Here is a 25,953-nt window from a genome sequence, read left to right on the forward strand (position 1 = left end):
AAACATTTGATATTTACCATACAATGGTATCTGAGAGTTGCTTCAGAATTACATCAGAAGAAGGGAGATGACATAGAAACTAGTGTAGACATGAAACATTTCACCGTGAATTGCATTTGTTGCATTTGTTGTATTTGTTGTATTTGTTGAATTTGTTGTGGCTGGCAGCATGGAGCCTATCTTGCTAATGCCTACTGTTTTTATTCACCAAATAAAAATACATAAAATGGCCATCTTAATTCTCAGTGGTTGAACTATTTGGTTTCTAAATTTTCTTCTTGTTGCTCTTTTGTGCTTTGAGAACTTTCCTACGATGAGATCATAAATTAATATTAAAACTCATTTTTAAAAGAAATGATAATGGAAAACGGATGAACTAGGAATGCTAAACATTTTCCTGTCTTGTCAATGAGAAGAAAGGCGTGTTTTTTATTGCCTCATGAGAAATGCCCATACCTGGCTTACTTGTGCTTTCCCTGGAAAAACTCTATTATTCAGCACAGCATTCCACACCTCCGATGACGTTATCATGATTAATGTGTGTCGGTGGGCCACAGCATTCGTGTGGAAACCAGAGGACCACTTTCTGGGCTGAGTTCGTTCCTCCGCACCTTAGCTCCCAGAGATCGAACTCAGGTCACTGGGCTTGAGAAGCACGCGCACCTGCAGAGCCACCTTGCCAGCTCTTGTCCAGCACTTCAAATGAACTTATAACAGACATGCATATCAGTGCTCTTTCCTACAGTGGCACAACACTGATGGCTTATTTTCCATGTGTCCTCCACTTGTCTTTATTTACCCATCCAATAAACAATTAGTGGAGTCCCTGTCTATGCTCCATGAAAGGTGGGCATGAGATGGGAAGAGGTGTCCCTTCCTTCTCTGATTTAAGCCCCAGAAGGGTGAACAGCAGAATGCATGGAGTTCCACGGGCCCTCATGTGAACAAACATGGCCTGCGGGTGAAGACAAGGATATTGGTAAATAACACACTGCAAAGGAGGGTGGCTAATATTGGTGGCCTGCCTCTCCAGATGTTCTGTATAGTACAAGTCACCACCAGGGTCCTAAGGCCAAGCATTCTAGTACTTTTAGGAAGGTTCACATGTGTGTAGGAAGCTGTGAAAAGAATTGATTTCAGTTACAATGGATTTGGCTTTTTACTCCTGCTCACCATCAATACTGGGAGACAAATCCTGGAAGAGTTAGTGGGATGATTCCTTTCCCAGGGAAGAAGCACAATGCGGGAGACCATGATTACTCTGCTACTTAATTATTAATTCCGTGCTTTTCTCTTGCTAGAGTTTCTGGTGCAGTGTATAATTCATGAGTGCACTTTGCCAGCTCTCTGCCTGCTGGTTAATCTTTCTTTGGTGTCGTTTTAGTCATTTTTTTGAAAGCCTCCAGTTCCCTTTTATAGGACTTAGCTTCCCAGGCCTTCAGATCTCCAAATCTCGGGTGCCTAATTGCATGTTCTGATCCTGTTCAACTTCAGTGATCACCAACTTACACTCCCAGGCTCTGAGATGCTTCTTGTAGCCCATTATGGTGCAGATATTATCAACAAGTCAGCCACTACTTTAAAATAACCACTGTACTAGGGAGACCCAGTAAACAAAAGATTTAAAGTGTGTACAGAAACTGGTCCTCTTGCCAACGAGGGCTAACAACGCACCTCCAGAGAGCAGTAGGCTATGGCTTTCATGACACTTGCAGCGTGGGTGCGCTCCGTAGCATATGGAGACATAACCAACTTCCTGAGGCACCTGTGACTGGGAACTCATCGCCGGAATTCTTCATTTTTTTTTTTTACTCCAGTTCTTCTGGAGCAGTTTAAAATGTGTTTATTGTGTTTGATGAGAAGCAGTTTTAGAACATGTGAAAGACCATAATCCCCAAAATGTACACCATTAGACAGGTAGAGCATGGTTCTGTCCTTATGCTTGAAGACTTCAGTCTGGGATCTCATGATATCACATTATCCACGACTTCTGTTGTCACCTGTCAGTCATGTTCATTATTCTCTAAATTGACAGAATCGTCTCCCCTTCCTGGTCTACAGTACCACTGGTGCTAGCTCTTGGCAGCTTTAGTATCATACAGCCCATCCTTCAATTCACCCAAATCTTGGTTTCTCTGTCTGTTCCCCACTGATGTCTTCCATGCACTAATAGTTTCCAATTCATTTACATCATAGTCACCATACCTTGAACCCATGAAGGGACAGGAGAGCTGTGGTGACAAAGTATCCAGACCAGCACCCATGTACATCAAGTTGTATTAAAGCATGGCCATATCCTTCATGATACACTAGCTGTGGTGTGGTATGTACCAGAATAAATAATTGAACAACTAATATAAAGACTGGACCACAAACTCTTATCTATTGACCACTTTACAAAAGGATTCCTGACTTAGTAACTGAGGCTGCACTCTAATCTCCCCTGTACACTCTTACCTTCTGTCTTCCCTGCTTTCTTTCTGCTTCTCAACAACTATAAAGCTGTAAGTTCCACAATTACGGTGTTTTGATAGGTTTTTGTCTTGACTTCTTTTTTGTGTTTTTGTTACTGATGGTGACTGGGAAGCTTCTGGGAAGAGAAGTCAGCTGGAGAAGACACTGCTACCCAGAAAACCCGGGTTGAAAGTTTTCGTTTGCGTTGAGCTGGCTAGGAATTTCTGCTGTGTCATTGTTCACTGCCATTTTGAATTTTATCTGCTTTCAAGGATTTGTTTCCAGAGAAAATATTGGGCTGTCCACAAACGCCTGTGTGGCTGCATTGGTTCACTCATCCTGTGTATTCTTGGCCAGGCCTGAACTATGGTATTCCCCTCACAAAACCTACTAAATGACTTGTATGGAGCATGTAAAATATGTGTTTTAACGGAATGGAAAAGAATGGTGAATACGTGAGTGACTATGATCAAATTCTGTTAATTTATTTAAAATTTTAAGCTAATTGCTCTGGTTTCATATATGTGCACATTGTGTGTGTGTGGATATAAATTGACTAAATATATACATAGAGAAGTCTGAAATAACACAGAGCATAATAGACTTATTAAAGATTTTAGGTAAAAAATAAAATTATTAGAATTTTAATTTAGGATATTTATGTATGTAATTATGGGAAACAGGTGGGAAACATTGGATATATGAAGATGGTTACAGGGAGTAGAGAGATGGGCCAGTGGTTAAGAGCACTGGTTCTCTAGAGTACCCAGGTTTGATTCCTGTACTATATGGTGGTCATTTGTAACCTTGGTTCGAGGGGATCAGATGCCCTCTTCTGGCACCCAAAGGCAGTGTATGCACAGTGCACATACATGGAAAACCATAATATATATTTTTTCTTTAGTTAAAGCTTGTGAAAATATTCTCAGTAAAGTGTAATGATTGACTTTCATGTAGAAACTTTGTGAGGAACCACAAGGAAGATCAGAACTCAAGATGAACTTCCAGGCCATGCTGGTCTTTGTGCAGACACACAGACACATATATCCCTACATTGCAGGAAGTTCTCGAAACTTTGTGGTACAGTATAAAGCAGCTAGTCTAATCAATATAAGCAATTGAGATAATCTAGAAACTTCCAATATTTAATAAATATAATTTAAACATGTCTTATGAAATACTGGTGATTACACTTAATCTAGGGTAATTTCATTTGAAGACATCAAGTTATTAGGTAAATTGCATCAAATTCTCATCTCATTTGCATGTTTATATACTCTCTAAGTCCATGAACCACTTCTGCATGGGCGAATTTGTGAGTGTATCTGAGTTAGACGGAGGGAGGGATTAGGGCGGGTGAATTTCCACAGCAGGGTATAGTTCATGCTCTTCCAGGTTCATTTCTGTTTACTTCTGTCTGACCAAAAGGTCTTGGCTTTAATCAGGCTAACGAGTCCCTTTTCCTATATCCAGACAGAATTAATAGTTGGTTATAAACAGAAGAACAGAGGAAACTGAGACATTGTTTTAAATGAGCGTGAAACCAGCTTTCTTGAGCATCTTTGAGGATGCAGGCCAGGGGTGGTGCTCCCCTCAGAGCATTCGCTGATAATGATACTCACCTGCTGGGTTTACCAGGACTTCAGACACTCCAAGCAGCACATACTGTGGAACCAGATAGACGCAGGCCATGGAGGAAACAGAGAGAAGTTTGCCTGAAGGGGACTGCTCCTGGGCAAGTTTTCTGTATATTTCTAGGAAGCCGGCCATTGCCACAGAGGAGGCTGCACAGATGTTACCAGCAACTGCAGGAGAAAAAAAATGAAAAGAGAGCTTGGACACACACTAATGCACACTCACTCACACTAACACACACTAACTCACACTAATGAACACTAATACACACTAACGCATACTAACACACACTAACACACACACTAATGCACACTAACACACATACTAACTCACACTAACACACACTAACTCACACTAATGAACACTAACGCACACTAACACACACTAACACACATACTAATGCACACTCACACTAACACACACTAACTCACACTAATGAACACTAATACACACTAACACACTAACACACACACACTAATGCACACTAACACACATACTAACTCACACTAACACACACTAACTCACACTAATGAACACTAACGCACACTAACACACACTAACACACACACACTAATGCACACTAACATACACTAACACACACTTACACACACTAAGGCACACTAAGTAGCCACAAACATTCCTTACACCTTGACCTTTTGAGTGCTTCTTGAACGGAAGGACTGAGGCCACTCCTTCCTGGCCTTAGCTTATTGTCAGTCTCCTGAGCTGTAAGGTCAGCAATAATGCTAGCTTTGTAGGGAAGTTGTGAGGTTTCATAAACATAATTCGAATACTACTGTCCTGTTAACATTATAAGGATTCCTTCCTGATCACAAATAGTGATGATTTCAGGAGACACTGCAATAGATTTCAACTTTTAACCCACACATAAAATTCTAGTTAAAGGTAGCTTCCCATTATTTATTATGAAACACGGTTTCATACTGTAGCCCAGGCTGGTATCAAATGTGTGGAAATTCCTGCCTCACTGTCCCAAATCAGAACCATAAGATCCAAAAGATGGTTCTGATCTTTGTACCTAATAGGAAATTGAAGACCAGAAACTGCTAATGAAAAAGGGAGAGAAGGGGTGGAGAGATGGCTTGATATTTTCCATGAAAGCAGTGACCCCAAGTTTGAATCGCGGGGATCCCATGAAAAGCAGAACATGGTCATGTGTGTGTCCCCAGCATTTGAGGTGACAGACAGACACTGTGACCTAGCCAACATGATTCAATAGACTTCAGCCCCAAGGCCAACAGGCTTCCCATTCAGAGAGATCAGCCCCACTTCAGTTTTCTTTACAGCTGAATAATATTCCACGTTGTATATGTACGACATTCTCATTGTCCTTTTAGGACTTGAAGGACATGCAGGGAGTTTCCGTGTCCTGGATGTGGTGAACAGGAGAAGAACGACAGAGCTGAGAAAGCATGTCTGCAGCAGGGTACAGAGTCCTTTGGGTGTGTGCCAAGGTGTGGCCTAGCATATGGTCATGCGGGCAATCAATCTTTAATTTTTTGAGGATTCTTCACACCTACTACTGTAGTCTCTGTACCAATGGCAATAATTGTTTCCCCTTTCCTTCAATCACACCAGTATTTATTTTATTTTATTTTATTTTATTTTATTTTATTTTATTTTATTTTATTTTATTTTATGGAAAACCAGTTTTCTTCAGGCCTGCAGTCCTGGAGAAGCAATCAATGCTCCAGTAGATGGCCCCACAATTTATACAAGCATCAATAAGTGGAATCTGGGTTTCAATAGAAAAACACATGAAGTTGGGACTGAAAAGTTGTGATCTTGTTTATTGGAAGAATTGAAGGGGAAGTAAACAGGAAGTTGATTGGATCAATATTCATTGTGCACATGTATGATATTCTTCAGCAATGCAACAAATGAGATAAAGATTGACAGACTATACCACATGACACACACTTGTGGCCTCCACATGTACATGCATGGATGTGTGTTCTTTCACACACAGATGTACACACTCCATACATATACATATTGCATACATACATATATACACCACACATACATATGCATACCACACACACACACACACACACACACATATATATATATACACATACTACACACTTACATATACGAATCATACAATACATATACATACTATACACATTCATACAACACAACATACATATATAAACATACTGTATTAGTCATCATTTCTGTTTCTATTCCTGCACAAAATCATGACCAAGAAGCAAGTTGGGGAGGAAAGGGTTTATTTAGCTTACACTTTCCACATTGCTGTTCATCACCAAAAGAATTCAGGACTGGAACTCAAGCAGGTCAGGAAGCAGGAGCTGATGCAGAGGCCATGGAGGGATGTTTCTTACTGGCTTGATTCCCCTGGCTTGCTCAGCCTGCTTTCTTATAGAACCCAGAACTACCAGCCCAGAGATGGCACCACCCACAAGGGCCCTTCCCCCTTGATCACTAATTGAGAAAATGCCCCACAACTGGATCTCATGGAGGCATTTCCTCACCTGAAGCTCCTTTCTCTGTGATAACTCCAGCTTGTGTCAAGCTGACACAACACCAGCCAGTATACATACCACACACATAAACATTTCTCAAAGTTCCATTTTTACCATAAAGGACAGGTAAGAACTCATGTTCCTGTTCTTTCTCTGATGAGGGGCTGGAGATAATTCCATATGTATATAAGGTGACCTTGGACTTGGGGTGGAAGGATGATAATTAAAATTAAGATTCTGGACAGCAAGCGCCTTGGCCCCTCAAGCCTTACTCTGGGCATTAGGGGTTTTCTGAATGCAAGACAGAATGAGTTTTCTCTCCCTAGTAGAATACACCCTCCACTCTCCATCCCGTCTTTTGGGGAAAAGATGATTCCCACAATTCAATGAAATTTGATGTTTCATCTGTCTATACACACATTTTATCCACTGCATTGTGTGCTGGTAGTTTTACTCTATTCAGTCATCTATCACCTGACCAACTAACTGAGCAGACAAAAATCTCAAGATTATAGACGTTTGAAAAAAGAATTTTAAGATACAAACTCAATTGTCTTAGGAATGTTCAACAGGAATTCAACACTGAAGTATGGAGAAAACAGAAAGAAGGACAAGGTTTCCAAAAGAAATAGACACAAACCAGACCTTATTCAGAAAGTGATAGACCTGGAAATAGTCAGCACTACACAGGGCAACCCCATCAGTGCATCCCCTGAGGGAGGAGAGAACTCTGTGAGAAATGAGACGGAGAGAATGTATGGTCCAGAGGAATGGAGGATATCAAGAAAACAAGGCCCCTACATCAACATGATCGAAGCTCATATGACCTCACAGGGACGGAGGTGGCCTGTGTAGGCCTGCACGGGCCTGCACGGGCCTGCACGGGCCTGCACGGGCCTGCACAGACCTGCACGGGCCTGCACAGGGTGCATATGCTAGAACTTCTAGTTTATTGTTTTTATGGGATTCCTGAATGTGTGAATGAGGAGGTCTTTGATTTTTGGGCTCTTTTCTTTCTGTTGTTTGTCTGGTCCAGCACTGGCGTGGTGGATTTTCTCGTTATTATACTTTATTTTGTTTTATTTTATTATTGTCCCTTAGAAGCCTCTTCTTGTTCTTTCTAATGCGATCCAGAAAGGGCATGATCCACATGGAAGGGGAGATGGAGAGGACTTGGGAGGAGTACGGGGAGGAGAACCATTATCAGGATGTATTATGTGAGGAAAAAAACCCTATTTTTAATAAAAGAAAAAAAGAAGTGTTAATAGACTTTTTAAAAAAAAAATTGAGTTTGCCTAGATCAACTGCACAATGGTTGAAAAGTGCTTTACCAAGATGCAATAATAGGTGATTTTGAGACATCTTAGAAATGAGTGTCGAGTAGATTTCTCATTGTAATTTGCAGCTTGAAGACATCGCCCAGTGGTAGCACATATGCTCAGTATGTATGAGGTCCTGGTTCAGACCCACCACAGAGAGGTGCTTGGTGGGGATTGGTTCTAATGTTACCTGTGTTAATTTGGCTCCCCAAATCACACGGGAACCCATATGTCTGCACTGAGGGTCCCTGCCTCCAGTTGGCTCTGATTGGGCAATACAGTTGCCAGTGGCCAATAATCATGGGCAGGGAGACAGAGGTGGGACTTTTAGGATTCTGGGGCAAGAAACACAGGAGAGAGAGAAGGATTCCACCAGGACGAGGACATAGGGGATGGACCACGCTGGGAAGGAGCAGTAGAGAGATTCAGCTGAGCTGTAGGTGCAAAGGGGAAAATGACCCCAGAAGGGCTGCCCAGCAGGGTCCAAGTTGGCAAAAATAAAATATAGATTTAGTAAGTAATAATCCAGAGATATTAGAACAGCTAATATGTTAGTCAGGGGTAGGTTTGGAACCACACAGCCACTGCGCTGCTTAGAGCATATTAAAAATAAGCTGGCAAGATATATATATCTTTCATTCATGAATCCAGAGCTCTCAGGCTGGTGCAGAGGAGGCTCACATGCCTGCTGGGAGCCTAGAGTGGTTTTACTATGATACCTCTCCAGGTACTTGTTTTAGAATTTGACTTCTAGGAGTGTCTTCTGGGATGCCTTTGATGTTATGTAATCCAAACAAAAATCACACACACTGGGCACAAATCACACACCATGAGTATCACATGGTCTGCAGGCCCACTGCCTAGACCTCACCTCATCTCAGAGGGTCAGCACGGTTGGTTGTCAGTTCTTAGACGGGAGACTACCACTTGCTCTGTCAAAAGGTTTATAATTTGTCTGAGAAAGTTTTGTGGTGTGTCTGCCAATTTGTTAGACTGGGTCTGCTGTTTGGGTTTTTCTGTAACGACCAGTAATAAATGCACTTCCCACAAGCCAAAAGGCAAAATTAAGAAGACTCAAATATGTGTGTAACCAGAGAAAAAGAATTTATAAGCTTTTAGTGAATTGATTTCCAAATAACAATCTGTGAGGGAACTGGGTAGCTTCACACAGCTGGAGCTCAAGATTAACATTTCTTATGACCAAATAACTTGAAATGTTCATGTGTGCAGGTATTTCTCAGCTTCCATGTCTAAAGGCAGATGTGGGGCCAGATGTGGTCCAGGATTACAGTGAGTTGCTTGCTTGGTCGTTAGTGTTTGCTGGTGTTGGATTTTCTCTTTGACTTGATAAGAAATGAAAGGTTTTTACCAGCACACTGTTACTGCTACACACGCCTGCATGGAATCTTAGAAAGCCATCTTGGACCCTCTCTGCCATTGGCACTTCACTGTGTGGCTAGAACTTGTTAGCTATGGAGATCCTCAGACACATACCCAACAACAGAGGCAGAACTGCACTGAAACCATACCTTCAGATGGTGCCTGTCCACGGTAAACCCTGAGGTGCTCTTCCTTAGCATATAACAACATTCAGCTGATCTGGTGCAATCTGACCAATGGTCCTGCTCCGGACAAATTTGGGCAAAAGACACATATGATTCAATGTTCCGAATGGTCTACTTACTCTGCTGAAGCAAAACGCCTATGACAGGACATTTATAAAGAGCAGGGTACTTATTTTCTCAATTTTACAGGTTAGGAAGCCCACGATCAGGGCTCAGCAACTTCTCTTGCTTGGTGCAGGTTCCTGTTTGGTCCAAGGTGGTGCCTCAAATGTTAGTTACGTCCTCTGAAGAGCATGGATTCTGTGACGTCATAGAGTATAAAACAGAGGGCAAAAGGGACAAAGTTCTTCCACTGGGTCCTTTTGCAAGGGCATGGAGTTCCACTCATGCCTCAGTCACCACACACCGTCCAAACATCCCGATACTGTCCCATTGGGAATTAAATTTCAGTGTGACTTCCAGAGAGGACAAGCCCATTTAAACTATAACGCACATTACTTAGGTGACCTGGGACAGAACTGATTGTATGTGAAGGATCTAAAAGCCTGTGTTCGCTGCTTCAGCCCTAGGCCTGTAGGGGAAAAATGACTTTAAAAATTCAAAGTTTGATTCTAATCTGAGTTTAATCTACTCCACTGAATTTTTTTTTAAACTTGGGTGAGATCACAACATAACCAAAAGCAGAGTGTCATTGATCAGAATGTGCACATTTTAAAGTTCCTGTAGATCTATATTTACAAGATTGAGCACATGGTTCCAGAGGAGATATCAAATAATATATACTTTAATATTGGCTGTGCGACTGTGGACAAGCCTATAAGCATCTCAAACTTCTCATAGTTTATATTATTATCTCACCGGGTGACACTTTCAAAATTAGGACACAATGAAATAAAAGAAAGTTGAAATTCATTCCAGAATGAGTCCTTCATTTAATGTCTTATATCAGAGCAAAAGTCTAATAATGAATAATGGACATATTAATATTTTTAAGGTATTGATTAACCTTAAAAATATTAATATGTCTTCCTTATCCACTAGGAAGACTATGGAGTGTCTGTGGGTAGTCTGATGTGTGTGCCTGAAGTTACTTGCTCTTCCATAGCTGTAAAATTCTCTTGAAAGGTTAGCACATTTTCCTCAGATCCTTCACTTAGCAGTTTTCAAGAACAGAGTATGAACTTGGTAATGACTTCATTGCCATGTGTTTTCTGCCTTTGGGGAAGATACTTCCCACTATTAAAATGGTGTGTGTCGGGGCTTGAGAGACTGCTCAGCACATTCCAGTGCTCCTGGATCTCACAGGTGATCAGGGTTTGATTCCCAGGACCAACATGGCGGCTTACAGGCGTCAGTCCCAGGGCATATATTGTCCTCTCCTGGCCTCCAAGGGTGTTTTGCATGCACGTGGTATACAAAAATAATAAATTCTCAAAAATTGGCCTGTGTTTTTAAACGTTTACTGCTTTTACTCGTGTATGCTTCTGTGTTTGTGTGGAGCCGCCCTGCACTGCATTGTTTCTCTTTGGACCACTGAACTCATTTCAGGAGATGGGCCTCGGTCTCTTTTAATTTTTGAATGTGGAGCATATCATTTATTTAACAAGATCAGGTCCAAGCATTGCTCTCTATGAAGCATCAACTATCACTTCAGATGGTTCATCTACTTCACTTCAAACTTAATTCCGATTTTATGTTAGCATTAAGACCTGAAGGTATTGATGTGCCTCTGTTAACAAATGAACAACTAAGAAGACAATTAACCACGGCAGACGACCCTAAAGAGACTCCTTTACCTGCTTGCACAGTTTGTTCAATCATATATTTTGCAATGGGCATATTTTTCTTAGAAAAACTCATCAGTTCCAAAACCTCACAGAAAACAGGTATTCCAACCAGGAATAGCCATTCATGCCTGTATTTCCAGTGCTCCTGGTTGAGGCAGGAGGAATGTCATAAGTCACAAGTTCAAGGATATCCAGGACTATAATAGCATGTACTTGTTTAAAAGTAGAAGAGAGAAAGGAGGGGGAAAATGTAATCTTGTCAGAGCTAAATGTCCTTTCAGTTAAGGTGACTGGAGCCGGGACTTTGATTTTACACTGACTGTCACTTCCTTTCCAACCCAATGGGAACATCATGTGACAGCCACTTATATGATGTCCTGGAAGGCACTGCTGATGCGTAAAGGGACCCACATGTGGCTGAACTGTATTGCAACCAATTTTCAGCACAGTCAGAATTTTTGGGTTATTTTAAAGTAGATCTTACTTTAGTATTTGAATGTATTTTGTCTGACTACATTTTTACATAAATGGTACCTTAACGTCAAGAGAATCCCGTGGTCAGACTTTGTATGGGACTGATCAGTAATCCTAATTGTGTTCGTTTTAATCAGATTAATACAGGAGTGTGTCAGTACTGACTCCTGAATGGCACAGGTTACAGAAATGGAATCCATGTAATCAATGAAAATGAAAGAAATACTCATAGTGTAAACAACTCTGAACCGTGAAAGTCTGAATCAAAAGTATGGCTAGGTATGACAGGTGATATTACCAACTTTAGAATTTTGGTAAATTAAGGTTGACCTTTAAATAGATACATCTATGCATATATAATATTAGGGAATATAATCTAGAAATACTTTGAGCATATCAAGGCTTTGTCTGGCATAGCTCTGGAAGGTGTAGAGGTGTTTTGTTTTGTTTCTCAATTATTTGTTGTTTTTCTGCTGCTGTTATTTGTTTGTCTTGATGGTGCCTCATGTATCCCCAAGTTGGCCTCAAACTCACTCTGTAGCTGAAGATGACCTTGAACTATTTATCTTACTTACACCTTTTGAGTGCTAGGGCTGTTGGCAGGCATAACCATGTCTGGTTTATAATGTGCTTAGGACCAAAACAGGGGCTTTGTGCATGCCAGACAAGCTCTCTATCAAATGAGCCACATCCCCAACTCTGAGAGATATTTTTAATGACTGACATACTTTGTGATTTTTTTCAATGATGAATTCAATAGTTTATATTGTAAATTAGAAATCCTTTCCATTGTATTGTTTGTATGCTAGGTAATGCAAATGATTTATTATATTTCAAGTTTGACCAATTAGGTGAGATCTCCCCATCTCTCAGGAATCTGGGCTGTGGTACTGCCTCTCAGACACTGCTATTGTCTTAGCCACCCACTTTGATAGAATATGACAGTCCCCGAAGGGGGAGCAACTTGATATTGTCAAGCGTGGGACAGTGTAAGAAATGGCTACCTACTGTCATAGCAAGAGGAGCCTTTAGATAATGTTCACTGTCGACTCTTCATCTGGAATCTTATTGGAAACAGATTCCAATGGTTGGAAACAGATTCCAACAGACCCACCCTATTCTAGGTCCTGTTATGTTGCTGTGAAAAACAACATACCGAAGCAACTGGGCAGAGGGAAGGGTTCACAGGGGTGAGCCTCCACCTCACAGGTCTTCACTGTGGGAGGTCAGAACCTTAAGCAGAAACCATGGGACCTGCTGCCTGCTGACTCGGCCCAGGCTCCTACTTGCTAGCTTTTTTGTACAACTCAGGATTACCAGCCTAAGGGTAGTTCTGCCCACAATTGACTACACCTTCCTACATCAATCAGTAGTCCAGACAATCCCTTATAGACTTGTCAGAAGGCATATGTGATCAGGCAATTCCTCAACAGAGCCTTTTCTACAGTCCAGGCTGTGGCACGATGACTGTTAGAGCTAACTAGGGCACAATCCTAATATGGCAACACTCCTCTGTGGGCTGGAGTTCCAGGCTGAGTAAGAAGATCTGAGCTGAGTGCCAGCGTCCCTTCTCCCTTCTTCTGTGTGATGCAGAACCATTTGATGCCACACCCTCCTGTAATCGAACCGTCTTCATTCCAGTGGACTTCGTCCCCTCCAGGTGTGAGCCAAAATAATCCTTTCCTCCTATGAACTGTTCCGGTCAGACATTTTGTCACACTTTCAAGGAACTTCACCAGTAGGGGAACATTTAATTTACTTTCCTCTGCTAATTGAAAGCAGCAGTGAAGATTCCAAATTAATGCTGATAATTTAACATCTGTAATGCAACAGCCACATATAGCTGAATAATGGGATAATACTAATAATTCTAATGATAACAATAATAATAACAATGGTATAACGACAAGCAGATTAGAACACCTGAATTCAGATGACACTATTATGATGAGCTTTGGTACATTAAATTATGATTTATTATGCATCTAAATGCATTATATATGCAATGATAACCCATGATCAAACTAGGAACTCATAAATACATGCTCATTCATAATTTATGTACCTGTATACTTCACTCATACATTCAGGCGTTTGAGTTCAAAGGGGAAGAAAATTTTAGTATTAGACGGATTCAATTATGCAAATTGGTATCAGAAGGTACTCTTGGTTTGGCTTTCATGTCCTGGTGAAACTTGTTAATCTTCCATAATCATAACCAGAATATGGAAAACCCACCCAAATATCTAGTTTAAAAGATGCATATTATTATATGTTCATATTCCCATAGCAAAACATTATGCAAATAAATGAACAAGTATGCAAATGAATGAACAAGTATGCAAATGAATGAACATGTATGCAAATGAACGAATGAATGGAGTCTGGCTTAGAAACAACTGGATTCACTATTCTGTACCCAGCGGAGCAAAACTTCCTTTCCTTTGAAGTGACTCGAGCTTTCTTTTTTCCTGCCCAATATAGGTCTTGATGCTCATTTGGCAGGGGAATAATTTAGCTCATCAGCAACATCAAATGATGTGCTAGATAAGCACGTCCCCTTTATCTATGACAGTGTACCTTGCAGAATGGCCACGATTTCAAATACGTCATAGAGAAAGCTGAGCAAATTCATTCTGAACTTAAAAAATACTTTATTCTAAGGAAGGATGTCTAATTAAGCTGTTGTAGCTGGGTTGTTTGTTTCCCTACAGGACAGATGTAAAACTTTTATGTATAAATTTTGTAGCTCTGCCTTGGAAGTTTCATGATACTTGCATAAAACTGCTAAGATTTTTTTTTGACATTTTTTAACATCAATGGACCCTCGCCGTGGGCTCTTTATTCAATAGTGATTCCACAAAAGTCAAATGTACAAGGCTCTATGTACTTTCATTTGTGTCTTCATAGTTCAAAAGAGAATCCAGGGCATTCTCTAAATAATAGTGTTTTCTTAGAGTTATGCAATAGAAGACCTAAGAAGCATGTTGAAACACATAGATTGTCAAAAAAAATTAGGATTTGTATTTTGCTAAATGCTATTACAATACTAACAGGTCTACCTGTTGAGAAATAAGTTCTGGAAACTTGTGAACTGTAAGTCTCTATCAGTGAGGATGGCCATAGAAACCATGATGATTTTAGTCACCTTGAGTTCTAACCAAGACCAAACACCTTGTGAAAGAATTGTGCCCATGGGTTTGAGGAAATACCCAGGAAGCTGTGTCTCCTGTACAGAAAACAGCAGGAAGCTTGTGTAGCCAGAAGGCCATAGCCTCTGGTCTTTAAGGAAAGATGGAACAGGTCAACCAGCCAGAAAAAGAAGTCTGTAGTCTGATCTTTGAGTCATTCAAGGGAATCATGTCTCAACTATCAAGCATCACCTTTGCTTTGTGTGATGTTTCCCATGAATTTTCAGTTTGGGTCTTCCATCCATCCATCCAACCATTCATCCATCCATCCATCCATCCATCCATCCAACCATTCATCCATCTATCCATCCATCCAACCATCCGTTCATCCATCCAACCATCCATCCATCCATCCATCCAACCAACCATCTATCCATCCATCCAACCATCATTCATCCATCCGTTCATCCATCCATCCAACCATCCATCCATCCATCCATCCATCCATCCATCCATCCATCCATCCATTCATTAACAGTTCCTAAGAGTTCCACTGAGTACCAGTGCTTTGTTCTGGGGCACCTGTGGCATGCCACATGCTTTCAAATCTTTTGTAACAAGGTAACCCAAGATTTATATATGCTATTCCTCTTAAAGAAATCCAGAGTAAGCCATGTGCAGACTGGAGAGCTCAGGTGTGTGTTTCAAAGTCACACAGTAGCCGTTGAGTGGCAGAGAATGCCTGGGCTACATACACTGTTGCACTTGCCCTGTGGTTCCCTGACAATGCCTTGCTAAATGGATGGAGAACAGACCTATCAGAATTGACTATGCTGCCTTTTCTCCATTAACCAGATGATTTTATTTTATGGCTTAATGCGTGTGTCCTAAGGAAGCTATCTTAAATTGTTTCACTATGAAAAACCTTTGAAAAATCATCTCTATACTCCTTACTATCTGAAGAATTACTATACAGGGGCTGTGAATTAGAGAATTAATTTTTCCCTTTCAGAGTCAGAGACAGAACCCGTGGCTTTATTCATGTTCGGCAAGTGCTTCAGGGCCGTATCTCCATGCTCACACTACTAATTTTTAATAAATTTTGTTACTGGTTCAGAAATTAAGACTATTAATTTTCGAGACTCACTAAGTACCTTCTTGGTTTAAGAACACCGTTAGGGACAAATTCGGGAGTGAGGCTCGCCCTCCTGAAGGAAAGTCCGTTTAGTGCTGTTTGGAGCTTCACTGACTTCTGAAGAGGACTGAAAGGATGGATTGAAGAGATCATCATGTCGGTTTGAAATTTGGAAACGCTGCATTCCACTCAGGAGCATGTATCTAGCTAGTTTAACAGTGGTGTGTGTGTGTGTGTGTGTGTGTGTGTGTGTGTGTGTGTGTGTGTGTGTTGCTTTTAAGTTGCAAACAATTCCCTCAGACTCCTACTTACTAATGCACGCTGACAGGAATGGTCCGTCTCTCTTAGAGGGAAGTAGACAGCTGTTGAAGTAATCCATAAGGGGAGCCAGAATTAATAACGGCAGAAGGCTGATGGCGTTCATTAGTGCAATCGGCAGAGGAAATCCACCCAACTTCCGGTTGGAATTCATGGTCTGAAGATAATATCCCGAAGGAATCTGCATTCGAGGAAGAGGAGAGTTAGACACCGAGGGAGTGGCTTAACTTTGAAGGGACTGATGGGGAGACACGTGACTTGCTGAGGGCTATCTCTGTGAGCTTCCCACATGGGCTGTGTTTCTAACCTCAGCCAAGCAACCTGAAGAAACTAAGAACAACATTTCAGTGTTTGTGGCTCGCTTTAAACTGTTTTTATTTAACCCTTTGTTTTATGTGTACGGGTACTTTGTCTGTGCACTGTGTGCATGCAGTACCCACGGAGGCCAGAAGAGGGCCTAGGATCCCTCTGGATTCTGGTTGTGAGGCACCACGTGGGTGCTTAAAGTTGAATTTAGGGTCCCTGTAAGAACAGCCAGAGGTCTCTCTTCAGCCCTATTGCTTACTTTTAAGCTGACTCTGATGTGCTAATAGTTGTGGTTTTCATGTGAAATATCCCATTTCTCAAACAGTATGTGCTTGGACACTTGGTCCCCAGAACGTGGTGTTGGGTAGGAGGTTGTAAACCACTGAAGATTGGGACCCTAACTGGAAATAGTGGTGGTGGGGGCAACACTTTGAAGTTTGGTATCCTGTCTTTACTTCTTATTTGCTCTGAGTGCTCTGACTATAGATGCAATGTGACCAACTGCTTCATGTCTTCCATGTCATAACTCTATGGCCCTTCTTGAACTGGGACCCAAAATTAACCCTTTCTCCTTTAAGTGGTTTGTTACATCGATGGGAAAGGTGACTGGTGGACTAGCCAACCTCTACAGAACCTGTGGGGAATAGGTCTCTATATTCACTCAAAAGATGACAGAATTTTAAAATTTCCTTTGATCCACCTGACAGTCTCAATGGACCACAAGAACTTTTTCATATTTAAGGAAGTCTTCATTCTAACTAAATCCATAACACTAACTTCTGGTCTCCTCCTGTATGACAAGCCTCTGGTGGGTAAACATATCAGAACCAAGACAGACAGACCACACATGACAGGGACATTGCTTCATGCTTCTAAGTGCCCCAGGAGTGCACAAAGCCACTGAGAGGCACAGGGCAAAGACCCGCATATCTCTTCCTTGAGGAAATCATTTTACAAACTGCATTTCATACAGTACTAGAACCACAGTGGGAACTGCCTTCCCGTCATCCCGGGAGAGCCACTCTGCTCCAGCACCCACATCATGGTGGGTGCTTCTCACTAACTGCTTCTCTACAGTCGACTGTACACATCGGGAGGTTGCAAGGCATACCAGCAGAGTCTGCAGCTGTTAACCAGTGACAAATGGCATTTCTTGCTATTTTATCTGCTCAGACATAGGGCTGGACCACCTTTCCATATAGCCCCTCATGTCTACATAAAACACATCCTGCTGATCGGTTATCTGGAAGTTTTTAATGTAATCCTTAGGATAATAAGCAAGGGTTGCTTTGATTGAGTACATAGGGCACGTTAGCTAATTGTGCTCTGCTTCCATAAAATCATCACACACACACACACACACACACACACACACACACACACACACACACACCAGAGGGAAAATGAGCAATGGATATGTCATTTTAAAAGTTCTGGCAGCTGAATAAGTTTAAGTGTGAGGCCAGCATCAGAGCAGGTTTCTGTTACTGGTTTCAAATGAGAATTATTGTTAATCGGAATAAAGTTATTATCGGCATGAATCACAGACACTGAAACCTGTTAACTTGATAATGTTGCAAATGTGTCATTAATCTTTACTGAGGCGATATTAATATATCGCCTGATCCTGGGAAAGGCTGCAGCTTCTTGAAAGCTTGAAGTCGTTCCTGCTTCTGCCTCAAGTTCTGAAATCCTCCCCACCTTTAAAACTTTAAATCCTTTTATTTCACACAGGCCTCTGAGTATTCAGCAGTAATTGCTGTCAATAGAGATTCATTTTCACCTTTGAGAGGCCCTAATGTCAAATGGCAACCTTGTCGGCCTTAATATCAACATATTTTAAATATATGGTGTGGACCTGAAGGTCAATTATTGCTACTAAATCTAAAATGTGGAATTCTGGGATGTTTTATTCCTGGCATTTTGATTTCCTTTTGTATTAATGATTATTTCATCTGGCAGCAAAAATCTAGCCTCAACCTGTCCTGGTGGAGATTTCCTTGGTCAATCTGGAGAAGTATACTCTAACATTTTCTTTTTATTTCCAGCAAAACACCATTCTCTATAATTTTGATACCTGCAGAGTCTGTATCAAGGATATTTCGTCAAGTGTAAGGCAGGATCATGGATAATGGTGAAGGGTTTCGATATCAGCCTTGAATGTGGGCAACCAGGCGATATATGCTAATCAGTTCACATTTACTTAATCTTCTATTCACTGGGACATTAGACACTTATTTATTTTAAAGGCAAGGTCTCAAAGTAAGGCCAAGTATCCAGGCTAGCCTTGAGCTCACTCTGTAGCCCAGGGTGGCATTGAACTCACAGTAATCCTCCTGCTTCAGCCTCCCTAATGCACCGTGGTTATATACATGTGCATTACTCTCATGTTCTAAGCCTCTGATCTGTGGCCAATCACAGTGGCTGTGCACTTTCTGTAAGGATTAAAGTAGATATTCAGAAGCTAAGTTGGTGAGCTGGCTCAGCTGAAGCCCACATGACATTGAAAAGTGACAAGTCACTCCTGTGTGGAGTCTTTGACCTCCAAACATAGGTCATGGCAGGATCCATCTCCCCACATCAAATAAATGTAGCTATTTGGAAGTCATCTTTAAGAAGCAATGATGAACAATAAATATTCAATAAATACTTGAGGGTTTTTTTTCCCATTAAAATTTAGCTTGTCAACGTTTTCTTTACTTGTACAGTCTGTCCATGTTCCTGAAAATAACACCTCACCCATGGAAAAGATAGCTAACTGGTGTGTGTGTGTGTGTGTGTGGGTGTGTGTGTGTCTGTGTATGTCTGTGTGTGGTCTGTGTGTATGTGTGCGTGTATGTGTATGTCTGATATATGTACGTGTGCATGTATGTGTATGTCTGATATATGTATGTGTGCATGTATGTGTATGTCTGGTATGTGTATGTGTGTGTGTGTGGTGTATGTCTATGTTTATGTGTGAGTGTGTATATGGGTGTGTGAGAGTGTGTGTATATGTGTGTGTGTCACATGTGGGTGCATGTGTGTATGGGTGTGTGAGAGTGTGTGTATATGTGTATGTGGTATGTATGAGTGTACGTATGGGTGTGTGAGAGTGTGTATATGTAGTGTGTGTGTGTGTGTGTGTGTGTGTGTGTGTGTGGAGAGAGAGAGAGAGAGAGAGAGAGAGAGAGAGAGAGAGTAAGAGAGATGAGCACTAGATGGGAAGAGGGAAGGGGTCAGAAGCAGATGGGAAGGAACAAGAACAGATAATGTGAGGTCTGACTACATATATAATTAATATATAATATTCACAAAAACGTTCACACTGAGTGGAGAGAAATCACTTCTCCAGAAACACAAGGAGTTTATAATCTGTTCTCTCAGCTATGGACTGATTAGTAACTTGGTCCTTTGGTCATCATTATTTTCTCAGGCCTAGGGCCTTCCACGCAATGCCCATGTCAATGCAGCAGGCTCTGCGGCTTTGATTTGGTGCCTGCTCCTAGGTGTACAATCAGGAGGCCCCTCAATCTGCATAGATCTACATCTCCCACGCATTGTTACACCAGGAGTTAGGAAAGTTCTGTAAGGGACCAGGTGATGAAGATGTCCACACAGGGGTTCTCTGATAGCTTTTCAGTTCTTCCACCTTTAAGTATGAGCAGCCGCAGACATAACAAACCAACAGGCATAGCAGTATTCTGATAAAACTTTGTGGACATTAAATTTGAACTTTCATATAATCTTTAAGCACCACAAACTACTCTTGTTTCCCCCCCCCCCCATTGATTCAAAATATTAAAACATCATAACTGGCTCTATACACAAAAATGAAAAGTAGAACCAAGAGATGTCTCTGAGGACAGAGGGTGCTTGCCACACAAATCCAGTGACCTGGGTTCAATCCCCAGATCCCACATAAAGGTGGAAGAAGAAAACCGACTTCTCTTGTCCTCTGACTTCTGTAAGAGTACCGAGTCACAATGTCTCCTTCCCACACGGCACACTTGTGCGAATGCAATAATAATATATATTTTAAACACAGGTCATGGGCAGTCTGATTTGGAGGCAGCAGTTTTCTGGGTCTCTTTTTTTCTTTTTTACTTTTCTTTTGCGGTGATAAAACACCAGGAAAAAGCGTTATTTTAGAAAGAGAAGGTTTATTTTAACTTAGGACCCCAGAGGCACCGTCTGTAAAAATGGGTGAAGGTTAAGAATCCTGGCATGGTGACAGGAACAGGAGCTGGCTGACCACTATTTTGACCACACACAGGAAACATGGAGAAATAACAGAATGGAGTGAGGCTATGAACTCTCAAAACCTTCCTCCACTGCCCCCCCCTCCCCCCGGGCCCAGATGTAGGAACACCTGAGCCTATGGGGACTTTTCTTACCTTTTCATCTGGGGTTGCAGGAGCAGGCTTGGGCTATTTTGAGACTCACAGGCCTCTTTAGTTTTCTTGCTCATGGCTGTTAGCTGACAGGTCACCTGAGCCTCTCATCCCCAAGTCATTTAACTTTCTGTGCATGTCTCTTTTTCAGCACACAAAGCTGGGGTTAGACAAACTCTTTTTCTCCCTCTCTATCATTCTGTGATTGAGGCATACAACTCACTCACTAGCTTTCTAAGTTCTAAGCTGGGGGTTGGGGTAGCCATCAAGAAAGTCCTAAGTTTGTTTAAAGACTTTATAACCATCTCCTGCTCCATAAATAACTTGGTTTTTGTCCATAGTTACATTAATTTGTTTGAAATCACATATATCTACAAAATACACCCTGGGCTTAGTGTTTAATCTTTGATTTCCTCCCAGCGTAAGGAGTGAATCCCGGAAGACTCGTATGTGAGTGGGAAGAGAATTGAGTCCTCATTAGTACTCACACTTGAAGAGTTACTAAAGGTGGAGGAAGTTGATTCCTCAGGGATGCTTTCTAAAGGTTTAATGAAGGGGGAGGTGAAATCTGTCGCTTGGGAATTGCCTCCAGGTCTGGGATTGCCATGAAGATTCTAAACCTTAGGGCTGTGTTCTCTCTCTCTCTCTCTCTCTCTCTCTCTCTCTCTCTCTCTCTGTGTGTGTGTGTGTGTGTGTGTATGTCTGTCTCTCTCTCCAGAGTTTCTGTATATAGCCCTGGCTGTCCTGGAAATCACTCTGTAGACCAGGCTGGCCTCGAGCCCAGAAATCCGCCTGACTCTGCCTCCCAAGTATCCGGGTTAAAGAGGCGTGCACCACCACTGCCCCCGAGACACCTGCCCACACCTTTGGCCAGCCTTGTACAGTCCTGCAGAGCTGGTCCTGTCCAGGGTTTCCTGACACCCTGCTGAGCTCTTAAAACCAGGGGTTGCTTTGTTCAGAAGGAACCACAAAGGCTCAGAAAGGTGGTTGAAGGTGCCTGCTGGGTGGTGGTGGTTTGAAGGTGTAATGTCCCCTCTACACTCGTCTGTTGGAACACTTCAACTCCAGGTGGTGGCGCTGTTTGGGCCACCTGGAATTTTATGAGGTGGAGCCTTGATGAAGTACCTGGGTTTCCTAGAGCCAGCCTTACTTCCTGTCTGTGGACTCTGACCAGCCTTGTCCCTCAGGCTGCTGCTGCTTCCGCACTGCCACAGACAGTATCCCCTCAAACCGAGAGCCCAAACAGACCCCTCCCCCTCAAGTTACTTTTGTCTGATATTCTATCCTGGTAAAATGTGATTGCTACAAAATGAAAATACACAGTTGCCACATCGTTGTTGGTGTGTTCTTGGCCGGCATCCTTACCTGCATAAGGCACATTCTATACACGAGCTGGAAGCTGAAGAGAGGCAAAAGGGCAGAGAGGACATTTTCTGTCTCTTTCTCCTGGAGTTCACTGCGATATCCACCTTGTTTTTCCATGACGTGGTCTAACCAACTTGATTCATTTCGCCCAAGATGGCAGTACCGCAGGCAGCGTGTTTTCAGGGCCCTAACAAACGTCCTGGAGACAGTCAGGAGGGAGTGATCTGCAAAGCAGTGGAGATAGCATGTGTTAGCACGCTGATGGCTTTCCAGCCCTCCTTGAAGTGAAGCGAGAACTGATTCCCAAGGACGACAGGTAGTAAAAGCAGCTTAGAAGGCTTCCACCCCGAGGGGCTGGATTTAAAGGCGCTGCTGACAGGATGGCTCCCGATGACCAGCCCAGGGTGGTGCCTGACAGCTGATATAAAAAATGGAACAGGTAAGATCAATGGTGACACATTAGAAAAGGAGACGTGAGGCAAAATATGGCGCCCAGCGCAGGGAATTTCAGAGTCTTTTAGAAGTCTCTAACTTTGCTCATCAATGAATAAGAGAACCTGGACTGCTCTTTCACATCGTTTACTCAGGAACCAGGGCTATTCTGTAAAATATAAATAATCCTCATTTTACTTGGCAGGTAGCAGGTTTTTTTTTTTTTTTTTTTTTTTTTTTTTTTTTTTTGACACTGACATAAGGGCAACTGTGTTCTTTTCTTTGGCTTCACGGCTGAATTTCATAAAATTAAATGTCCAGCTCTTTAAATGTCTTCATAAATGTTGACAATGTTACTAAAACTTCAGGCTGTATGTGTTGCTTTTCCAGGAGTTTCCTTCAAGTTGACATAGAGGACATCATGGAAATGTTGTATTGGCTCAAATGTAAGCATCTGCCCAGTCATAGCTGTGTGAACATCACTGAGGCCTCTTCCTTGATGAGATTACACATTTTCTTTGTCTCTCTTAGGAGACAAAGCCTTCCTGTGAGAAGGAAGACTGTGTGTGTGTGTGTGTGTGTGTGTGTGTGTGTGGTCCAGCTGCACCATCTTGATTGGGCCACTTTTTCATACTATTCCCTTTGACCAGACAAATCCTTCCATGAATTATAGACACCTAATTTGGCACAGTACACGTGAAAACATTTGAGTTTCTCTCAGTAAGTCATCCAGAGACACTTCAAATAGAATGAGTGTCATTTTATTGTGTGCAAATTTTCCATAAGAAAATTCTAGATGAGATGAATGATAGGCATCCGACAAATTATTGGTTGTTACATTTAAATAAGGAATACTTATCAACATTTCCTTCTATGGTTATAAAGTTGGCGATATTGATTCTGTCTGATCTTTTCCGTAAGACTCGTAATAGGCTGATTATGTCAGCCTTTGATTAATTGAGGAGCTGGGGGCCTGGTAATTGAATATGCACCCTTTCACCTCAAGTCACTGAATCAAATCCAGCCTAAATTGGTAGTGACCAAGAATGATTACACTCGTGGCTCTCTGGTGGCCTCTGTGAAGTATCTTTAGGTCACGTGCAGGAGCGTCGGGATAATTGCTGACGGGGAGAGGCTCAGATCCTTCTCTACTCTTGCTTGCTACTGTCCCTGAGCACCGAGGAAGGCCTGGGATTGGTGGAGCTGAGAAGATAGAAGCAGGTGGGAGTGACCTCGCTTGTGTTCCTTAGAGACAGAGTGATATAGAAAGGGCTTCATCATCACAGCACGAGCTGCTCAGTCACAAGGTGATCCTAGCTATTTCTGTGAGATACTTGACTTTAAGTTAAACAGGAACAGGATGTGTGCTGATGAAGTCTAGAAGTTGGACATGGGCAGGCCTGGGCTAGGTGAGTTAACCTTGACCTACTCTTACATTCTTGTTTGTGTTTCTCCTTGGCTCAGATTCTGACTGCTTGTGCTGGCTGGTTTTATGTCAGCCTGAAACAAGCTGGAGTCATCCGGGAAGAAGGAACCTCAACTGAGATCGTGCCCCTTCTAGACTGGCCTGTGGAACATTTCTTGATTGATTGGTATGGGAGGGCCCAGTTTGCCATGGATGGTATCACCCCTGGGCTTGAGATCCCAAGTGCTGTGAGAAAACAAGTTAATAAAACCACCAGGAGCAAGCTAGTAAGCATCACTCCTCCATGGTCTCTTCTCCAGTTCATGCCCTGAGTTCTCTCAGCAATGGAGTGTTATGGCGGCCTGGAAGCTGAGATAAACCACTTTCTCCACAGTTTGCTTTTGGCTGTGGTGTTTTCTCACAGGAATAGGAACTGTAACTAAAACACTGATCAACTCTTGGAAGAAAAACAGTGCTATGTAGACAGCAGAGTTATGATTCAATTTGATCCAAATTACTCTGGGTTTATCATCAAACAACAATTATTTATAGGAGGCTAGTCATTAGTTCCTAAAGATATTTTCCCACTTTTCTCCCATATTTATAAATTCAGGGTCTTGTATTAATATCTGTATTAAACACACTATGACTTTACTATAAGCCAGGCATACCTTGTTGAGAGAGAAAAGTTGAATTTGCTTCTAATATATGCTATACACTTACACTCTTCGTAAACAAATTTAAATATTGCTACAATGTTATTTCTAAAGAAAGTTAGCTTAGATTGGTGCTTATTAAACCTTGTTAAGAATCAGTTTCGGGCATGGAGGACAGATGGCTCAGTGGTTAAGAGCACTTCCTGTTCTTCCAGAGGACCTGAGTTAGGTCCACAGCACTCATGCACTCTCCGGTGACTCACAACTGCCTCTAACTCCAGTTCCAGAGACTCTTTCACCCTCTTGTGTCTTCTGAGTGCACCTGCACACATGTGTATATATCCCACCCCGACACATGTATAGACAACATTAATTAATAAATAAATTAATCTTTAACAAATCAGTTAAAAAAATCACACAGATGCCCATAATCCCAGCACTTTGAAGGTAGAAGCAAGATTATGAGACTCTCTTATAGAAAACAGAGGAAAAGCCTAAGTATGATTGTCAACATGTTTGTGAAATACACCAAAATAGTAAATATTAAAAAAACATTAAAAGGTATATCCTGATAGCTTATTATTAGCTTTATCAGACATCAAATGTAACTTTCCATAATTTTCTACACGTTTTCTCCTGTACCCATTTTATTGAGCAGAAGTAATAATCCTCAAATCAGCAGCACTGTTCTGTGGGGCAGACTGTGAGGTATTTCGGAAAATAAGTTCAGAAAGAACTGGAAGAACATGGTGGTGCATGCCTTCAAGTCCAGCACTGCAAGGCACATGGAGGTGAATCTCTGTGAGCTCAAGGCCACTCTAGTATATATAGTGAGTTCCAGGCCAACCAGGGGTTCATAGTAAGATGAGAGAGGAAGAGACAGAGAAAGATGAGAGAGAGGGAAGAAGGGAGGGAGAGAGAGAGAGAGACAGACAGAGACAGAGAGACAGAGACAGAGAGACAGAGAGTGACAGAGAGACAGAGAGAGACAGAGACAGAGACAGAAACAGAGAGACAGAGAGATAGAGAGTGACAGAAAGTGACAGGAGAACAGAGACAGAGAGAGACAGACAGAGACAGAGAGA

General features: G+C 41.9%; 1 protein-coding gene across 1 annotated transcript in view; it reads right to left on the reverse strand.

Annotated features, from left to right (window-relative positions):
- Slc15a5 (solute carrier family 15 member 5) overlaps positions 1-25,953 on the reverse strand; it is a 91,158-nt gene that overhangs the window by 34,720 nt on the left and 30,485 nt on the right. Inside the window, exons 4-6 of the mRNA XM_052172743.1 lie at positions 22,376-22,599; positions 16,326-16,512; positions 4,077-4,259 (exon numbers count right to left, since the gene is read on the reverse strand). Of these exons, the coding sequence (XP_052028703.1) occupies positions 4,077-4,259; positions 16,326-16,512; positions 22,376-22,599 (594 nt within the window). The remainder of the gene's footprint in view (positions 1-4,076; positions 4,260-16,325; positions 16,513-22,375; positions 22,600-25,953) is intronic.

The sequence above is a fragment of the Apodemus sylvaticus genome, chromosome 2, assembly GCF_947179515.1.
Source record: "Apodemus sylvaticus chromosome 2, mApoSyl1.1, whole genome shotgun sequence".
Taxonomy (NCBI): Eukaryota; Metazoa; Chordata; class Mammalia; order Rodentia; family Muridae; genus Apodemus; species Apodemus sylvaticus.